The following is a 20,824-nucleotide window of genomic DNA, read 5'->3' as shown; positions in this document are numbered from 1 at the left end:
CACGTGGGGCATTTCAATATCTGAGGTAGCGTGGGGCTCCTGCCCAGAAACCAAATGCTTGGGAGTTTGCAGAGGGGAACATGTTGGCAACCAGTTCTGCTAAAAAAAGTTCATTTTCTTTCTTATTTTCCCCTTCAGAGATTTGTTCATATATTATATTCAACCCTGATTATCACCCAGTGATGCCAGCATGTCTTCTTTAGTACTGGATGAAAGGTGATTTGGCAACTTGTTTTGTGTCCTCCTGGCATCCATTTCAGCTGCATATGATACCGAAGATTAACCCAAGGAAACAAGATGTCTGTTTCTGACCACATGTTTCTCTTTGCAGTCAGTGCTGCTTCTTAGCAGTGGTGGTTTTGTTGTGTATTTTCTACAAAGCCAGTGAAAACTCTTCCCCAGTTTCCCAAACACTCAGTCAGAGGTGATGGCCAACAGTAATGAGTAAAAACTTTATTGATTGTAAATGTCTCCCTAGAGTGATAATGTAACATGTTATTCTCCTAAGAAACTTAGAGACTGTCCACCAATCATACACAATCTGCTCTGCATAAGAAAATCCCCAAAACCATTAAACAAGGAGGTGAAGGTTGCGACTGAGGTATACAGTAATGCAGAAGGACTTTCTAAACCCAAAACCCGTTTGGAAATCCTGCCAGAGAGAGGTTTTGGCTCCAGCAGTGCCCCAGGATGAACCAAAGAGGACATTCTGGCAGGGATTCCGTGATTGTTGTGAGTGGTGGTGTCAGACAGATCCAAGCAAGGGGTGGCCCTCACTCCAGGCCACAGCTTTCAGCACCAGCCATGAAAGGTATGGCTCTGGTGTGGCTCCCTTGCCAAATGCCCACAGCAGCAGGTTCCTCCTGTCAACCCACAAGCATGGAAACAACAGAGACACAGTCGGTGCTCCACTCTTTCTTGTCTGTAGTCCCATCACCCAGCACTGTTAGCGTGTGTCTGGTTGGACAAACTGTCCAAAATATCCAATGTAATTGCTGCTTGTTGTGCATCCTCACTGGCAACTTTTATTTGAACTAATTAATGATTAATGGAGTGCTCTGGTTAACTCTGTTTAATGGTACTGAAGAGAACGAGCAGACAAGACCAGACCCTAGCTAAGTAAGTACCCTTTTAGTTTTCCCTTGGATCTCTTACACTTCATTTTTTTTTTTGGGGGGGGGGGGGGGGGGGGGGTTTGGTCGCCTGGGAGTGGTGCCTTTGTACATGTAAATAGGGAATATATGTCTTATGAAAAAAAGAAATACACTTCAAAAGCCAGAAAGAACTAATACTAGAGAAGATACTCCACATATAAAGTAAAATATTGGTTTGGAAACGGTAGAAATACCTGTAGAATTTTATACCACAAAGACCAGTGATCTAGTCTTCCACCTTTGAAGAAACTGTGAGAGTACTTTGCAATTTTGATTCTAGATAGTATGATTTGTGCTTATATCACATTCTGGTTTAATACAGATTATATATAGATTAAATACAGATTAAATTCTTTAATTATTTGATGAACTGAGGAAGGCTAACAAAGCTGCAGTAACCTTCCTGAAATATTGAGTACAAAACCAACTTATGCCAGTTACTCTGGGGAAAAGATCATAAGCTTTGAGTTATTTACAAATTCTAAAAGAATATGCTAATATTAAAGTTAATAAAAGTTTTAAATTACCTCTTTTGAAAGAGAATGAGACTACATACATATATAAATAGTGAATCAGGAGGTGTATTCTTTCCAGGGAACACTGGCATGCATCAGAAATGTGAAATGGAAGTGTGGGGGACTTTGGAGAAAGTGTGTTCTGAAAGCATCAATTCACTATACTGGAGGACACAGTATGAATAAATTAGTTTCATGATGTGTTTTGCATGTCTATTTCTTTTCCAGAAACAGTTGAAAGCAAAATGAAGCCCACTTTCTCCTTGTGCTTATTGCTGGTTGGTTTGCATACGATTGCCCTGTGTCATCAGCGTCCTCACTACCATAATAAGCAGGGTGATGCTAAAGGGACATATTTTCCAGAACACAGTTCTCAGTGGGAAGAAGCTTCTCCACTTAAGAACAAAACCTTTGTAAAACTAGTTTTCAGCAATGCTGACTTTGCATTTTCCTTTTACAAGCTGGTCGCATCTGAAGCAATGGACAAAAATATTTTCTTTTCACCCATAAGCATCTCTGCTTCCTTTGCAATGCTGGCACTTGGTGCCAAGGCTGTGACACTGACACAGATTTTGGAAGGGCTTGCCTTTAACCTGAAAAAAACTCAGGAGCAGGAAATACATGAAGGTTTTTGCCAACTCCTCCACATGCTGAACCGTTCAAACAGTGAGTTCCAGCTGAGTCTGGGAAGTGCCCTTTTTATAGAAGAGACACTAAAACCACTACAGAAGTTCTTGGATGATGTCAAAAGCTTTTACGAATCTGAAGTGATTTCTACTGACTTTAACAACTCTGTTGGTGCTGAGAGTCAGATCAACAGTTATATTGAGGAAAAGACAAATGGGAAAATTGTTAAACTATTGGAAAATCTTGATCCTCTGACTGCAATGGTTCTTGTTAATTATGTCTTCTTTAAAGGTAAGATGTAACAAAGGGTACAAAGCTAATGTTTATTACAAAGAATGAAAAGAGATAAAATTTAAATATTTTAATTAGAGGAAATTATGTTCAGTATCTGGAAGGTATTGCTAAAAACCCATGTGTATTTGTTGCCCATAAGAATGTGTCCTCACTTTTTTAAATTATATTTTAAAACTAATATCTTTATTGAGTTTGGTTAATTTTGTCATGTGATCATAGACTCATGCTGTAGTGAAAGATAGTGTTTTCAGTACTATCTGTCTGTAATTGTCTTTAAGCACCTAAAAAAAAAGATACAATGCTGTAACACCTGAGGATGCAGTAACATTAAAAGGATATTTACTCTAATGAAAGGAAGGCTGTGGGACTAGGTCCTGTTTTATTCACTGTGACCATTCCTCTTTGTATTCTACTGAATGAATTTTCTTTTTGTTGTAAGCCCATTGGGAGAAACCCTTCAGTACAGCACAGACAAAACAGGAGGATTTTTTTGTGGATCAGAAAACAACTGTAAAAGTTGACATGATGTATCGAAAGGGTTACTACAGAAATTACTTTGATGAAGAGCTGTCCTGTTGGCTGGTTCAGATACCTTACAATGGAAATGTCGCAGCATTATTTGTTTTGCCTGATGAAGGGAAGATGAAGCAGGTAGAAGAAGCCCTCTTGAAAAAAACTGTAACTAAATGGGAAAAGTCCCTCCAAGACAGGTAAGGTTTTTTTCTAAGGTGAGAGGTTATAGATGTTACAGATTAGTAGTGTCTATCTCACCAAGACAAAACATTAAAAGGTTATTTGACTGAACTCTATACACTTAATTGTTCCTTTGTGATGGACTTCCCTTATCTTAGTTGGAAAATGAAAATGAAAAAGAGCTATGGCTAGTGACATGTAGGTCATTGAACCTGGGATTCATCTTGGGTTAAGTTCCTGGTTCTACCAAAGGTTACTTTGCACCATGAGGCCAACAGTCCCTTGTTTCATACAAGCACTGGGAAACTACAGTGGAGTAGCTGTTGGGTGTTGAGGGCATTGTGTGTAAAAGTGGATTAATTCACCAATGCTGCAGATATTTCTGTGGTGGCCAAGGCCCTGTTGTGTATTTGAACAGCCTTAGGTCAGCTAGCTACAATCTTTTGAAAAAGCACTCCTACCTGGCAGTAGTAGCTCTGTTTACCACTGAGTTGGTATAGCTTTGTCTTCCACCCCACTCCTTAAACCTCACTTCAGAGCCAGGAGCTAGCACAGAATTATTCTGTTCCAACCCTCCACATTAAGTAACTAACCTGATCAGAAGTGCTATCTGAACTCTGACAGAAGGCTCAGGGTTCAGAAAAACAAATGTCAAGTGTCAATATAATGAAGCGTTTGAGGAGTGTCGGCTAGATGATGATTTGTCCCTATTTGTGTTTTTTGTTACAGAAAAATACATCTGCACATTCCAAAATTTTCTATTTCTGGTACCTATGATGTGAAAAATATAGTCGAAAAAATGGGTATGGTCAATCTGTTTACTGAACAAGCTGATCTCTCAGGGATTACTGAGGAGCCCGGACTGGTGGTTTCAAAAGTAAGTCAGCATGTGAAAGCAACCACAGGATTTGCCTGTTCCCAAGAACCTGACATTAATATCCCATGAAAAGCTTATCCTAGTCTCTCTGAAGCATCATTCAATCATCAATAACTGCCAGACTGGAGGCAAAGAAAGCCCTGTCTTTCATAAACCTGAAGCCAAGTATGCTTACAAGGGGTTAGAAAGGCATGGTTGGAGGACAAGGATGAAAACACACATATAATTAAATGTTCTTTTGGCTACTAAATAAAATTATCTAAATGCAGCACATTAGTTTTGGTAAAATTTCATCTAATTCTACTTACAGAGGGCAAAGAGCTGTTATTCCTGCCCTTCTAGTGTTCTCAAAAAGTTATTTTTTTCAGCGAGATGACAGGGTAAATTCACAATAATACATGAAGTTGCCAAAGACAAAATTGAGTCTCAGCTAAATTACCAGGTTTCTTTGCTTCCAGAGTTTCTTGTCATCAGTCATCTTGAGCGCTCTTTGGCTGCCTGCAGTTTGAGGGTTACTCTCTGCACAAGCAGTGAAGGAGGATGGCTTGAGTGGTGTGATGGCTGCTGGTGCTGCGATGGGAATGGGAGCAATGGGTGATGATCTTCCCAGAAGCTGCTGCTGCTTCTGTCTTGCTCCAGGCAGGGCTCCCTTTGGCTGGTGAAGAGGGTGGCAGGCTGCTCTCGCTGGATTGTCAGCTGGAGGCTGTTTGCTGTGTTCTTTTCAGGTGATCCACAGAGCCATGCTGAATGTTCATGAGAATGGCACTGAGGCGGCTGGGGCCACAGTGAAGGAGGTGACCTGGAGATCTGGGGATTTCCCTCGCCCACCTCGAGTCAGATTCAACAGACCATTTCTCCTGATGATTTTGGATAAGTTCACCCACACTGTCCTCTTCATCGGGAAAATTGTAAACCCTCAGAAAAATGACTGATGAAACTTGTGCACATCACTGGCTAATTCCTGTGATCCAGTGAAACACTTCTGTATTAATACCACTCTGTGCTAGTGCTCATATTTCAACCATTATCCTTAGAAACCTTAGTTATCCCTTAAAACACAAAAACTATTTTTCCTTGTCCAAAATCCACTAGGATTTCTCACAGCCTACACCTGAATATAGCGTGTAGTGTTAATGAAATACAAGTCACTTTTCACCAGTTTTGTAAGAAGCCCTTTCTGACATGCTCCTCTAGGGTATTCAGTTGGTTCAAAGTCTCCAATTAAAACAGGTATTGCTGTAAAGTCACAGGCTGTGCATGTGAAAGGAGAAACAGGAAAAAGGAGGTACAAATTGTAAGTCCTGTCTGTTTAATACTTGATGACTACTCTTAGATGCACATTTCTTTAATATTGGAGTGATTTTTCATTAACTTCTTTAGGTTTCACTTCATGAAACTGCAGGATCAGTGACTGACACTTTGGAGGACACACTTATGTAAAGGGCTGATGAGTGCAGCTGTTTTAGCTTGCCTTCCTCTGTCTCCTTCTCAGCAGAAGCCCTCCACATGGAGACAAGAAGGCTGCTTTTGCTGTACGGATAATTTTAATTCTACTAAGGAAGGAATGCATAGCAGAAAAAATACTTCTGTTTTACCCTACTAATATAATGATTGTAGCTAATGCCTTGAGATAAAAGCCTGACGCAATAGTACATGACATAGCACCAGTCTCCTTTTCAAAGATTTGTCACTGTCATTTCTTATTTCTACTGATGCCACCTTCAGAATTCACTTTCCAGCTAGGCTTGACAGATTGTGGTCGAAACAAAGGAGGGATGAAAATTATAACTCTAGAAAGTTTGCATTTTCTCAGTACTAACAGCACAGCTTTCATAGAGACTGTTAACTTGTTTTAAGCTATCATAAACACACACAAAAAATGCAGAAAATATTTCAGAAGTAATTTTTCTAAATTTTAGAAGCGGATTACTGTTATAGAGTAAAAGCAGACTGGGAATTGATATTTTTACCTTTTCTTACCTTAAGATTCCTTGAATCTAACTACCCCAGACAGTTGCATGGTTATGAGAGAAACATAACTTTACTTAAAAAGCAGGAAATATTTTAATTATTTTATTATCTTTTGCTTCAGTTTTTAAATCAACATCTTCAGTACATCTTATTAAAATATGGAAATCCAAAGAAAGCACGTAAATTATAGTTTGATTAAATATTTTTTTACTGAATATCTCAAACTGGTGGAAAAAACAAAAACGACAACACTTTAGACCTTAATTTCTTAAGATGTTTCTGAAAAATGTAAGATAAAAACTGCAGTGAATATTTCTAAAGCACTGGGGGTTTTTTGGGTTTTTGTTTGTTTGTTTGTTTGTTTGTTTGTTTTGGTTGGGGAATCTTTATTTTCTTTCATGTTAAATCAGTGTCATCAATATGAGTGAATTGTAGCACAAGAATGCCCATAATGAATAGAAAAAACATTCCATGTCTATCTGCAGACAGGTTACACTTGATATTAACTTTCAAAGTCCTCCTCAAAATCACATAAATCAATGACAAAAGTTTCTTACTCATAACTGTATTTAGTATGTTCCATATTTAGTAACAAGTATTTGGCTTCATGCCTTCAAACATATAAGACTTGGTCTTGGTGTAATACAGATACATTTATTCTACAGAAGATCATTTAAAACTTCTTGCCAAACCTCAGGGGTAACTCAGGATGAATTGTCAAAGTCCAGCTTTGCAATGACAAATAAATCTGTAGGCAAATATCAAGAGACTATGTTTGTTGTTCCTCATGGACCTCAGATCAATAGTCTCTATTTGGTAGTAGGAAAAAAAATATCTAAATGCTATTTTGCCAACCGTATCTCACTTTGAGAAGTAACCTTGCATCTTAGCTCATTTGTAAGTGGATAGGCAAAAATGAAGCTGATTTAAGAACTGGATGATCAGAAAACATCTTGGTAAGGAATCATCTTCACACAGGTGTAGGAACCATACATTTCTTGCCTTGGTTTTCTTCCCATTTTGGCAATAAACAGGGCATACCCCTCACTGCAAATGTGCAGCAAATTTGTGTATTCAATAATGAGAACAGAAGGATTGCACAACCCCCCACGAAAAATGTCAGCATTAAGGTTGTCACAAACCCACTGCAGTAATGGTTTGCTCAGGACAGCATTCCTTTTTTCAGTCTGCTTCCTTTTTGCTTCTTCTTACATGTTTTCGGTTTTTTTTTTTTTCCTGGTTGGCTCTCTGGCTGTGAGTATTATGCCCAAGAAACCTCAGAGTAACCAGGGAAGGATTTTAATCTGAGCTAGTTGAAAGCTGCTGCTGCTGTTGCATGCAAGCACTGTGATGGACCACTTCAGTGCAGGGGCTTTGCTGGAGGCTGGAGCTGGTGTGAGGAGCCATATGAGGGACAAAGTGCAAAGGACATTTTCTAATGCAGCCTGCACTGGTGATGTGATGTGGGAGCGCATGCAACCACGTGCACACATGAGCTGCAGCCTCAGCACTGCCTGTGCAGTCCCTGAGGGAAATCTGGGGTGGCATGGATCGAAGAAGTCTCTGTAAAGGCTGTAAGCAGTCTTCTCTTTTAGGTTAACAGCCATAGAAAAAGAATTGCCAACATAGCAGAAACTTTGGAACAGCTCACACTGAGCAGCTCTCTGCAATAAGGAGAAAAGGAAAACAAGCACTGTGGGAAGAGCAGTAAACTATAGCTATTGTCATATTTTGGAACTACAAGTTCCTAAACAAAGACTGAAAATGTAAATGAAGAGCTCAGAAACCCAGGCTAAACCATGGTGGAGATGGATTTAAGAGTTATCTACAAATTATGTGAAGTTCAACAGACACTGGAAAAAAAAACAGAGGCAATTTTGAGTAGTATTAAAGACAATAAAAGAAGGAACAAACAAAAACAGGAAACTGTACATTGTTGTGGGGCCAGAGAGAGAAATATCATGCTTGAGGTATAAAAGAAAATTACATATTTCCAACAGCCAGTGGTTAGTGCCAATGCACAGGTCTATCATTGCTCCCAGTGTTGTACAGCACCCACTAGGGAGAAACCAAAAGCACATAACAGAAGCAACAGCCTTAAATGTCATGGCATGAAAACAAATTACATATTCTTCTGGGAAGACCAACTAATACTCTGTTAAATGCACAAAATAAGGATGGAACACCTCTCCTATGAAGAAATGCTGAGAGAATTGGAATTGTTCAACCTGGAGAGAAGAAGGCTTTGGGGTTACCTAATTGCAACCTTGCAGTACCTGAAGACACCCTACAGGAAAGAAGGAGAGAGACTTTTTACAAGGGTCTGGAGTGACATGACAAGGGCAAATGGCTTCAAATGGAATGGGAGTAGGTTAGACTAGCTTTTAAGATGGAATTTTTTACTGTAAGGGCAGTAAGACAATGGAAGAAGTTGCCCAGAGAAGTGATGGATGCCCCATCCCTGGCAGTGTCAATGGCCTGGCTGGATGGGGCCCTGAGAAAACCTGGCGTGGTGGAAAGTCTCCTTGCCCATGGTATGGGTTGGGAACTAGATGATCCTCAAGGTCCCTTCTAACCCAACCCATTCTATGATTCTATGATATCATGTATTTAATTTTGTTTTCTGATAGTCTAGTAATTGTCACACAGTTAGTAATTAACAGATATTCCTGGGAAATACTATGTGAATTTCTCAGTTTTTTTAGTGGTTAATCAGGGCTGAAAATGTGGCTTCTATTGCCATTGGGAACTTGGTGGCTATGAAGTTGCCAAGCCCAAGATCCTCATAGCTGGCATCCACCACCTGCTAATCACAACAATCTGTAGGCTCAGGAAATCCATGTGATAGATGTATCCCTCAAAGTAGTGCCCACAACCTCTCCCACAACTTCCAAAGAGCATTGGTAACCTCAAATGCCCCCTGCATACTCCTAGCATATCAGAATGAGCTACCAGCAGCAGAATCACCTATGCTCAGGGACACCTGAGCAGCAGCCCAGGGCCTGTCGGGAGCCCATAAGCTCCTGTGAGCCGATCTGGTGAGGAGGGGAGGTTGCCCGGGCATCCACAGGAGGTTTAAATGGCTCTGGGAGTGCATGACCAGGGTGTGTCACATTGGTTGTGGTGCAGCGTGGGCAGGAGTTCAGGGAGAACTCTGCAATCTGCAAGGAGATCCACAGCTCAGGTAAGTGCTAAGTGCTCTAGGTCTCTGCTGTAAAGATGACCTCTTGCCTCAGAGCCAAAAGCAGTGACTACTGAGACAGCCCTGAGAGGCCTGGTGCTTCCACCCAGATGGGACTGGGGAGGAAGGAGATGTCACTACAGGTGGTGGCTTGCAATGGATGCCCAGATGCTTCCAATGAAGAAAAGGCTGGTACCTGCACAAAGTGTGCACAGGTTAATGACCTGTTGTGGCATGGAGATGAATTCCAAGAGATAGTTAACAGGCTTGAAGTATTAGAGGGGCTGAAACAGAGCTAGATAACCTGGGTTCTGGAATGGGGTGTATTTAATTGTAACACAGGCTACTAGGAGACTACAAAAGGTGAAAGTCAAAACAAAATGAACAAATGCATTTCACTCAAATGTTTCCAAGCCTTCTTAATGGAAAGCCATAATATTAGCTCAGCAGTTCTTCCATATGTTAGATTCCTGGCTTGTGCATTGTCATTTGGCAAGGAGACAAAAAATATCTGTGCTTCTTTGACTCCTGCAAAGGCCTGGGAAACAGTCGTATTTCTCTTCTTTGGATACAACATGGTTTGGTCATTTTAATTATTTTTATCTGGGGAAAAGGGCTGGGAAGAAATAGGTTTCCAAATCAATCAGAAGTGGATGGCTCTATAAGCAAAGCATGCTTTAGCTGAGGCTGTTGGCTTTCCAACCAATTCTTCAGCTCACTCATTCCCTCTGAGTAGCTGACTGACATTGTTTATGAGATTTCCCCCATTTAAATGGACCTACAAGTGTTAGTTTTGTGTTAACTGAAAAACACATCTTGGACTTTCATCACAACACCTTTAAAACCACTAAACCACCACCTGCCTGTATGGAAAAAGGAGGAAAAGGAAGTAATAGTCCTCAGATTATTTACAGCCTCCAGGATTGTTTTCACATGCTCATTTCTTTGCCTTATGCTGTGTAAAGTACAAGCAATAGAAGAAATGGCAGAGAGGATACCTTGGCTAAGGGGGCATCTTGCAAGTGGTGTGAACATAAAACAAGACTTATATTAGAGCTCATGTTACCTGTTACTCATGGTGCAGTTCCCTAAGGGTGGGTTAGATAGTGGTGCTAAAGGACATCACCTCTCTGCAAAGGAAGGACTGGGAAAATAGCTGCTCTTGTGAAATGGTGAGAAACAGAAATATTCTTGGAGGTTGTTGGGGGTTGGTTCTCTCCCTTTTCCCTCTGTGGAATTTTCCCCATTGTCATGCTAAGACACCTGCTGACTGGGCCCTGGTGACAAGGGGGAGGGGACGGGAGGGAAGAGGGGAACCCCGCGAGATTCAAACAGACAGAAGAGGAAGCGGAAGGCTGGGCCTCGGCCCCATTTCCCTGCGGAGTTCGGACGAGAAGGACGATCGCCGCCTGTGTCCCATCCCTGCCATCCCAGCGTCGGGAAACCACCATCGGACCCTGCCCTGCTGCCTTCTCGCTGTGAACTACCACCATCCATCACTCTGCTGAGCACCAGGACCCACACCGTGAGCAGAGAGCTCTCTCTCCATCTCTCTCTCCCCCTGGGACAGCGCTGCCATCACCCCCAGCCCTCCTGCGGCTCTGCGGGACCTGCCCGCCCCAGCACCGGGAACTGCAGCTCAGGGAAAAGGTGCCTGCAGCCAAAAAACACTGGGACTGAGTTACTGCTCTGTTTGTGGGTAATTTCATAGCTGTTGTTGTTCTTGTTTGTCGTGTTAGATACACTAGTAAAGAACTGTTATTCCTACCCCCATATCTTTGCCTGAGAGCTCTCTTAATTCCAAAATTATAATAATCGGAAGAATCACATTTTTTTTTCAGTCCAAAGGGAAGCTTCTGCTTTCCTTAGCAAACACCTGTCTTTCAAACCAGGACAGAGGTTCTGTGAAGAAATTTGTTATATCTTCAAGAGCACTGTTCTTTCCCAAATAAGCAGCAGAGCTCCATGGGGAGTACATGTGAGGGAGAGGAGAATTACCAAGACAGCCATGTTCTGCTTTGAGAAGCAGGGGCTTAAGCTGAGGTGCCTCTTGCAGCTGCCATGACACAGGAAAGGAAGAAAGCAAGAGCATCCTGACAGTAAACTTGGGCTAATTAACTCCTCTGCCTTGCAATGCAGACTTTGAGTTCTAAGGCTTGACTGTAACTTAATTAGCAGATATTAAAGTTTTTGGCATAAATAAGCCAGAAAGTGATGCTAATAGAAAGAGAAAAAAGGAAATTATAGTAGGAGAGAAGATATACCACTAAAGTTTTCACTTCTATCGGTTGGATGTTTAGTTGGAGGGTACAGGCTCAGACCCATGTAAGTGCAGCTGCACTGCTGCTTATCCCCTGCTTGGAGTTCAGAGTTTGTCAGGATTTCATGCTGGCCACATAGGGCCTTTAAGGCTTTAAAACTTGGAAACACTCAGAATAAACATTCTGTCCTTGTGTTCATTTTCCAATCCAGTGTCATTTTGTGACACTTTCATTTGCATAGTTGTTTATGTACTTCAGAGCATTTCTAAGGCTTTGAGTTTTTGACTTTCACATGTCCTTGAGTCTTTGGTGCTGGCTTCCTGAACTCTTTTACTCAAGGCAAGGTTATGTATAGGAGCTCACATCTGATATGACACAAACACTTCTTGCTCATTCTTCCTTATTTTGGGAGTACCAGGGGCTCTCTCTGCACCAAGCCACTTAGCATTTGCAGAGCACTGCAGCAGTTTCTTTCCTGAGACATTTCTATCTGTTCTAACTGCCAGGAATTTTTATACCATTATCTGCTCAAAGACTGCTCCCTCTCTCTTTTTGATTTTGTACATCTGGCGTGGTAGGGTTAAACCCAGTCTTTAGTTCAGGCTCCAACTCATTCAATACACTGCTATGAATCATAAATGAAACTCAGACCTATTCCAATCTGAGATGACTCATTTTTGGCCAGTGCTTGGACAGTATAACTTGGGGGTTCCTTAAAGAAATAATTCAGTTTCTATACTAAAAAGAAATTAAGAAAAAGAGGAGTCAAAAAACGCACTGGGGTAAACACATAGTTTCAATTCTTATTTCTTTAAAAGGTGTATTTTTTATATACTTGTATTGCTGTGCAAATGAAGGTACCACAGATATACATCTCAATTCAACACAGCAAAATTAAAAGAGCAAGCTAGTTCAGAGGCAGTAATAACAGCGAAATATCTCTTGTGTTTCTATATTTTAAAGCAAAATCTATTTATCTAGTATTTTTCCTACTGAAATTGATTCTCAAATGTTCTTCCCTTGACCCCCAAGAAGCCCAACTCCATTTCCTTTCCAAGGCACTCCAGTTGGATGTGACACGTCTGCTTTGGATGGAGGTGGAATTTGGGTGGGGGAAGATGATGAAAGGTCAAGAGAAGTTTAAGGGGAAAACAGCTTCTCAAAACACTTCAGTATTCATGGAGCCTAGCAACACTGAACTGGCCACTGAGATCTAAGTCTTGTAACTCATTTCTGTAGGAAAAATGAGGAATTATTTTCAGTGCTCTGTGGATTTTTTGGGTGTTCCAATCTTTAGAAACTACTTCAAAGACATTAATTAAAACCCCTTTTTATTCCTCATTGTTTTCACTCTGATCTTTGAGTTCATAGATCTGAACTAGTTAACCTCTGTAACAAATATTCATGGCTTTATGTGCAGAGGTGGGAAATTTTCATTATGCTTCCTAACTATGTAATGACAATGACAGCCAGCAAATAAAAGTCTACTGTGTGATTTGGTTTCAGTCCCATGAACTAACTGATCACTCCACTGAAGAGTACCTCCTCTCAAGAGCTGTACATTACCTGCATTTCCTGGAAAGCAGCAGTGTAGACAAAACCTGACTCTACTGAAGGTAGGCACCAGCAATGCTTATTTTACATTTTGGCTTTACAAGCAGACCTAGGCAATAGCAGGTGACAAGAACGTTTAATTTTCTCCTTTGAGTCTTTTTGTGAGGCCCTCCTGGCCCAAGGGGTTGTAAAGTATCCATGCGGATTTGGTTTCACAAAGGTCTCCCCAAGATAAACGGATGAGCAGAAGATCCATGGAAGTTTTCTCTCAATTAATGGTAAGCAAGGCCCAGCTGAGAAAATGTCATGACTTCTCTGTAAATTACAGCCCAAAAGTTCCTGGATCGTGACAAAGAGGTGTATGATCCTGGAGCTGGAAGACACTGAAGATCAGAGAACAGAACTGTTTGAATGTAGAAAATTCTAATAAGGAACATGCTTTTACTATGCAGTGTTTAAGTACTGGAAGACGAGGTCCAGAGAGGTTGCAAAATAACTGTGCTTGGTGACATGTACCTGAGAAACCTGATGTTTTGTGCAAAGGGCTGGACTAGATGGCTTCTGGAGGTTTCTTCTATCCTAGATTTTGATTTTAAGATTCTGCTGCACAGGCAGAAAACCTGTGGGGAAAACACACTGGGACACTTGATGATGTTTCCCCAAAAAGTAGAATACTTTATATAAAAGGGACAGTTTCAGAAATATGTTTTTATGTCTGATTATAATCCCTGAGTTTTAATGTTTCTCTGCTATATTGATTATAAGTTTGCTACAAGAAACCATTGAACAATGTAGCTGGACAGAGGTTGAACACAATGTTATTACTAAGTGCTTAAATGTGTTTTGTTAGAGAAGCACAGAACACCTCCCTTGCTTTTTCACTTCAACCACTTTCTTGGCATTTCCAGTTCCCTGCTCTGCACTAGGTAGGTCTGTGTCCAGTCCCTGGGCTGAGATTCCTCTGATGAAATCACTCCAGGGAGCCACTGCATCAGCAGCCTCCCTTTACACTGGTCACTGCTCAACCTCTGTATGAAATTTGCCCACTTTCTCCACAAGATGTTCACAAAGACTTCCTGAATTTTGCTGGAAGCACGCTAAGGCAGGACTAGCCAGGGCTGCTGAATCTTGTCTTTTCACTACTCAGTGATTATCATTGATTACAGCTGCAGGTTAAATTGTCTGTAGCAAAAAACACTGATGAAACTTTGGCTCAGAGTTTTGAGTTTGCAAATCCATGTAAGGCATGATGAACAGCAAGATCATTGAAAAAAAAGTGTAAATCGTATTTTTAAAGTATAAAGGAAGACTCTGTAGACTTTAACCCGTTATTATCTCTCTGCAGACCTTATGCTGCCTTAAGCAGACTGTGCACTGTACTCAGAACTTTTGCACTCTGAAACAATTTTATCAGTTGGAGATATTAAGGATTAGGGGCTTGGCTGCACAGATTTTGGTTTCTTGTGTGATCGAAACTTTTGCTGTGATTAAACAAGAAGATGAAATTTGTAGCTTGCAAACAGCCTCTATCAAACTAAAGAACATGTAAATCTGCTTAACTGAGACCTGTTTGTATATTGTACAGAGGGAAATAGAGTCCATAGGAAAAGACGACTTGAAATTCAATTACACAATACTAGAAGCAAAGAAAAATTTCAGGGAGTGATCTCCATTTCATATGCATATATGCATCACTAGCCAGCTGTACAAACAGGCAGTGTGCCAGCAGCACACTGTCAGATTAAGTTTGGCTAATTAAATCTTATCACTTTGTTAGGCATGGCTCATTGAACAGCCACTGTGTAATTGCACACAGAAATTCAGCAATGCTAATAGTCCAAGCCAAGTGAAAACATGAGGGGAGAGTATTCTTTAGTATCAATGACAAAAATCAACATGGTTGTCTTTCTTGAAAGGATAAACACAATACATCCGATCAGAATGACTTTGCACACAACCTGTGTTTGTATTAGAAGAGCAAAAATATGTTTCTCTCACAAGTGTGCTAACAAGAAAAATTATGCAAATAACTGAGAGACATTTCAGCTCACCCAGAGCCTGTGTTTGCATGTCTTATGCTGTTTTTAAAGTCTCTTATAAGTCAATCATTACTACTATTAAAAAAAAAAATGCATAACTACTTAGGACCAGTAACACTTTCATATACAAGCTTTCTACTAGCACAGCTAGAGTTTTCAAAGTTGGAGTTTAAAAATTACACTCTTTTAGTAACAACAAGGCTCTTGGATAAAAACACGACTTGGCCAGCAAATATCAAACACCTTAACATTTATTTCAAACATCTGCCAAATGTATTCATGAAGTACAGACTGATTATTAGGACATTTTTTGTTTGGTCCATAAATACAGATTTAAGAAATCGGTTTCCAGATTTAAGAAGTTCTTTTTCCACACAATTGTGTATTTGACACATAAATTCTGGTTCTTCTCAAAATCAATAAATACAATACATAGAAAGGAAACTTTTGAGAATTTAATGAATGAAACAAAATGTGGTTGTTTCCTTTCTTTCCTGACACTTTAATTCTGAAATATTATTTTCAAGGCTTTGAAATATGAAAGTGGTAATGCAACAATTTTGCACATCTCTTTTATAACTGAGTAGTTTCTCACTGTGCTTCTCTAATTGAGACAGCTTGTTACATAGATAAATATTAAAAGAAAACTGGAGAAAATCTTGAACATATTTTAAAATTTTTAAATAAAAAAATTGTTATCCTGAAGTAATGATTTTAATGTCAGCCAGAAACTGAACTCCTGCTATATTATATTTGACTGATCTGTGAATCATAGATCTATGTTCCTCCCAGATAATTTGACAATACAATTCATCATCTGTAGCTTCTATTGTCATTGTTTGAAATGGATATGTTTACCTCTCAGATTATGCAAATTATTGAAGACTCATTAAAGCAAAAAGTTCCTAACATTAATCTCCATCTACAGTATAAATGAGCACAGGGGTTCTGCTAAGTGGGATAACAGAGCTAAGTAAAATATTTGAGGGAAAACAAATGCAGGAAAGGTTCTTATGTGAACCATGACTAAACAACGCGCTGACCTTCCATGCATCCGTCTTCCTTCCCTGCTGACTGGAAGGCCAAGGGTGGGCAGACCTTTCAGTCCTGTTGCAAGAACAGAAATTAATGAGAAAATCTGACTGCAACCAGGTATGGCTTCAAGACATACTTTAGGTAAGTTCTTCAACATAACTCTGACTACTGTCCCAGAGCCACCACTCCTTGGCTCCCCCACAGTCACTGCATCCTCCCAGCTGGAGTCTGGTGCCAGGGTAAGCAATGGTGAACTTTGGTAATGCAAGGATTGTCTCTGTGGACAGGACATGAAGACAGCCTTGGGCCAACCAATGGAGATGGTTTCACATCTATACCAGATATGAATTTTTTCAGGTGGATTTTATAGATCTGGAGTGGGGTGGCTGTGATTGCTCTGCAAATACATTTTCCAGGTCCTTCCTCAGTTAAGGCTGACATTTTGCTGCTTTGAGACAGTGCCATTACTTTTAGAGTGCCCAGAATTACAGGAGAGTTTTGTAACAGCCCGAGAAAATGTTTCTATAGAGTGATGGTGTGCATTGCATTCAGCAGGGCATAGTCAGGGCTGCAGGCAGGGCATGCTGAGTCTTTGCTGATGAAAGGAGCTAGGTAGCTTTAAAACAAAGCATTTTGAATCAAATAGTAGGAATACAGTCACATTTTTAAGAAGCAACTAAGGTGTAAAACAAAGTAGCAGTGTAGGCATGTTTCACACGTTACTGTCTCCAGAAGCAGGCCCTGGGGTGGACCAGCTATGGACCTGGAGAACCTCTGCTGACCTCCCTGGTCGGATGATGAACCTCTTCTTCAAGCCACCACCTCATGACAAGGATAATTGAAACAAAGAGAAGCAGATATTGATAGAGTTTCAAAAATCAATCCATGCTGACTTTCAACAAGACGCTAATACAGATGAATGTCTGAACAGCAAAACATTTGTGTTTGTGTCTCTGACACAGTTTTCTCACTGTACTGAAGCATGTTTTGGTTCACCTCAGAGTCATAGAGGGAACCTAGAATTAGCTTCAATGCTTGCATATAATTCTTGGCAGCACTGTCTCTCTTCTGTTACCTCCTGCTTCAGCTGGCCCTGCAGCTGCACAGTAAAGTCCATTGCCCAGGGTTCCTCTTCTGTTGTGACCAAACCAAGGTTCAAAGAAAGCCTCTGAACATAGGAGGGTTTCTGAACTGCTGCCAAGTTCATTTGTGGGGAAAAAATCAAGTTACGTGGTAATTACTTCTTCTGATCTGTTTTCTTAGTACCATCTTGAAGCAGGTGCCCAAGCTGCATGATCAAAAATCCGAAGCCCCATAAAACACTCCAGGAGATTCCTTAGCACTCATGTCACTAGCTGGAAATAATCTAGGAGGTGTATCTGGTAGTACTGCTGCTTATGGCCACAGACCTCTCCTCTTCAGGGTGTGTTTGCAGATGGTTATTGTGCATGCTTGGGGACAACAAATATTAAAGCCAGCTGGCCCAGTGAGCACTGACTTCTACCTTCCCTGTGTGGCTACATCAGCATGTATCTGTGTCCTCAGACAGGTTTTTCGGTTTGGCGCCTTTTTTTTTAATCCATGTAATGTTTCACAAAAGTGTAAATATTAACACTGCTCACCTCTATGACTAAAGAAGTGCCCAGAACCACCAGCAGCCTGACTTGGAGCACCACAAGCACCTCTCTTGTTTCCCCTGAAACACAGCACTTGTGCCATCGAGCATTCTGGTTTATACATCCATTCAATTAAAATGCAGAGTTTTTGTGGCTGGCAAAATAAAGAAAACAGGCTTTTCCATCAAGCCTCACCTACCCTTCACAAGTACTCCAAGAGAAAGCAGCAATTGGTGCTTTAAAAGAAAAAATACTAATTCAAAATCAAGACACTTAACAGCAAACTTTGGCTATATCTAAGGTGAACATGCAGAGTTAAGATGTATTCTACTATTAAAAAAAAAAAAAGTGTTGAGTCCATAAATACCATGCAGGGAACCAATTTCATGACTGAGGCCATGGATCCCAACAGGTGAATACTGACCTCTGAAGGCAGCATAGCTGGGGACTGGGAGCTGCTGTGCTTACCAACTTTTACATACACAGCTGCTTGGTTTTGCAGTATCAAGGGGATTGTGCTGTCTGCTGAGCAGAACCTAACAAGTCCTGCAAAGTGTAGCAGAGGCATAGAGAGACTAAGCAGGCATTCTCCTAGCTGGCTGATCAAACCATGCATCTGAACAACTCATCCATTATCTGTTCATGAATGTGGTAAACCTGCTGCACAGCACTTAGCTTCATCCTTTGGAAGTTTCCTGGGAAATACATCTTTATAAGGGTGAGACTCGCAGTTTGAATGCCTTGATTTATTACTGGTTAATATTTCTGGGTTACTCTCTTCCATCATTTGCTATTGTTTGATGTATTTGAGATTTGGTTGCTGTTTGTATACATTACAGCAGTTGCATTTGTTCAGTACTGTCTTGGGACACTTGCAGTGATGGCACATATTTTATACACCTTTTTCAAGTGCTGAAGTCTACATTAAGTACTTTTCAGATCTTAATAGGCTAGGTTGTCCTTAACAGAGATACAGAAACAATTATTTTATCATGATAGACTATTCAATAAATTGCCACAGACCTAAAATTCACCATTCCTACAAGACTGAATGAGGTACCCTCTTTATTTATAAGGCCAAGAGGACTCAATGGCTTCTGTGTAGCAACCAGTGGGGTTTCTACTGTGTAGAAATAAAAGATGAGAAGTTGACACATAAGTGGAGTCTGTAAGCTGGGTAGCATGACTGAAGACAAATGATGCTCCTTATAGCTCCCTCACCCTGGCCTTCAGAGCTTAATGCTGTGCAAAATTGTGTCTCCAGATGAAGTTATATTCATCTCAGGTAGCACATAGGACAGAGTAGCTGCTCTTGACACCAAAATATTATTTCCAATAAATATTTGTTTAGGAGTTGCTCACCCTTTGGGACCTAACACTCTACTGACCAGCCTGGACTCTGTGGTCTTTGTTCTGTTTGGAGTGAAGAGATGTGGACATATTCATACAGGTTCCAAGAACACTGGCTTCATCAGCATTCAGCTTTGTGCTTCTAGATAATATGTATCTGAAGCCATGTAATGTTTAACAGAGGAAAACAGCAGTACGAGTAAAGCAGCAAGAAACAGCACAGCCCATTGAGAGCAAGAGCCTTCTGAATGTAAAGTAAGTACCCAGTTATCTTTACCTTAATGATTTTAACACAGCTCTGTAGTATTTAGCTATGTGAGTCATAAAGGACATCTGCTTTCAAGGGTGAAACCTAGTTTCTAAGTATTCAAATGACAGCTGAACTTAATTTCTAGAAATATTGCGTTCTGGGGATTCATTATAGCACCTCAACAGAGTATAACTCTGCTGTGAATATTTATCCCATATAACTCAAAAACATCTAGAACAAATATGATTCAATAACAAAAGTATTCTGACTTCTCAATTCCCAATATCTTTTAATCATTACTAATTTTTCATAAAGCTTACAACCAAATAAACAAAACTGAAGTGAATAAGTAAATATCTTGCTTACACTAAGATGGCCCAGACAGAATTCACAAACTAATTTTGCTGTGCCAATGTCCTCTGTAAATTCCAGTTTACCCAGATCACCCAGATCCAGAGCAAAGCTGCAGAAACAACCTGGCTCCTTTTCACCCAAACCTTAGAGGTCAGAGTGCTGTCCCAGGGTGGAGAAAATCCCAATAAACACCTCATCTGCTCTGTTGACTCCATGCCTTTGAGTTCCTTTGCCATTGACTGGGGGGGCTAAGCAGGTAGGTTGTGATCTTCACCCTGAAGCTGTTCTGTTTCAACTAGGACATTAGGTGAGGGCTATTTTGAGCTTTTCTATTCATTGGTAGCATATTTTTAATGGGAATAGCTCTTGTTTTCTGACAGGTTGAGCATCTTAAACACCATAAACCATCCCAGCATGTTCTTGGTCTAACTGTTAAAAGGGAAAGCAGTAAACAAATAAAGACAAGAAGTGGTCACAGTCACTACAAATGTCCAAGTGCCCTGATCCAGTCTTGCTGCTGAACGCTACTCTGTCCGTATGCGCATTTACCTTATGAAAGGAAATTTTCCTGCTGAAATGAAGCTTGAAAAGAAAGACAGGAGAGGTCAAGTCCACACTAATGGTCTCACCTTCCCATAACCAGATGTGGGATACACTCAAGAAGGAACCCATCTAGAAGACAAGTAACACATGAGTGGTCATTTAAAACAGACAAACATATTCTAACTTAATGAAGTGTTGAAGCAGAAAAAATTTACCAGCTCTTATGATTAGTCACTTTGTATGGCAAAATGAGTCAGGAATAAGAGAGATTAGCACTTTTGAATTCTGCAATCTCATATTATTTTCCTTTGATATAGAAATATAGCATTGTCATTTAATATAAACCTCATTGAAACCATAATAGCATAATAATCCTAGGAGCTCTTAAGAGATAAGCACAAAAGAATTAACCAGAATGCTTCTAATGTGTTGCTTTGCCATAAAAAAAAAAACCAAAAAAAAAACCAAAAAAAAAACCCAACCAAACAAAAAAATATCTTTTCACTTCTT

The 20,824-nt window shown here is 40.4% G+C and overlaps 1 protein-coding gene across 1 annotated transcript; it reads left to right on the top strand.

The window, feature by feature from the left end:
- The first annotated feature begins 1,875 nt into the window (after nucleotides 1–1,875).
- On the top strand, nucleotides 1,876–5,092 carry LOC134044969 (alpha-1-antitrypsin-like). The gene is made up of 4 exons (XM_062494509.1): nucleotides 1,876–2,587; nucleotides 3,030–3,300; nucleotides 4,013–4,160; nucleotides 4,886–5,092. Exons 1-4 carry the CDS (start codon nucleotides 1,879–1,881, stop codon nucleotides 5,090–5,092), a joined length of 1,335 nt encoding a protein of 444 aa, XP_062350493.1. The 5' UTR covers nucleotides 1,876–1,878.
- The last annotated feature ends 15,732 nt before the right edge of the window (nucleotides 5,093–20,824 follow it).

This window comes from Cinclus cinclus, chromosome 6 (genome assembly GCF_963662255.1).
Source record: "Cinclus cinclus chromosome 6, bCinCin1.1, whole genome shotgun sequence".
Classification (NCBI taxonomy): domain Eukaryota; kingdom Metazoa; phylum Chordata; class Aves; order Passeriformes; family Cinclidae; genus Cinclus; species Cinclus cinclus.
The sequence above is the reverse complement of the archived record's forward strand: the minus strand, read 5'-3'. Positions and strand labels throughout refer to the sequence as shown.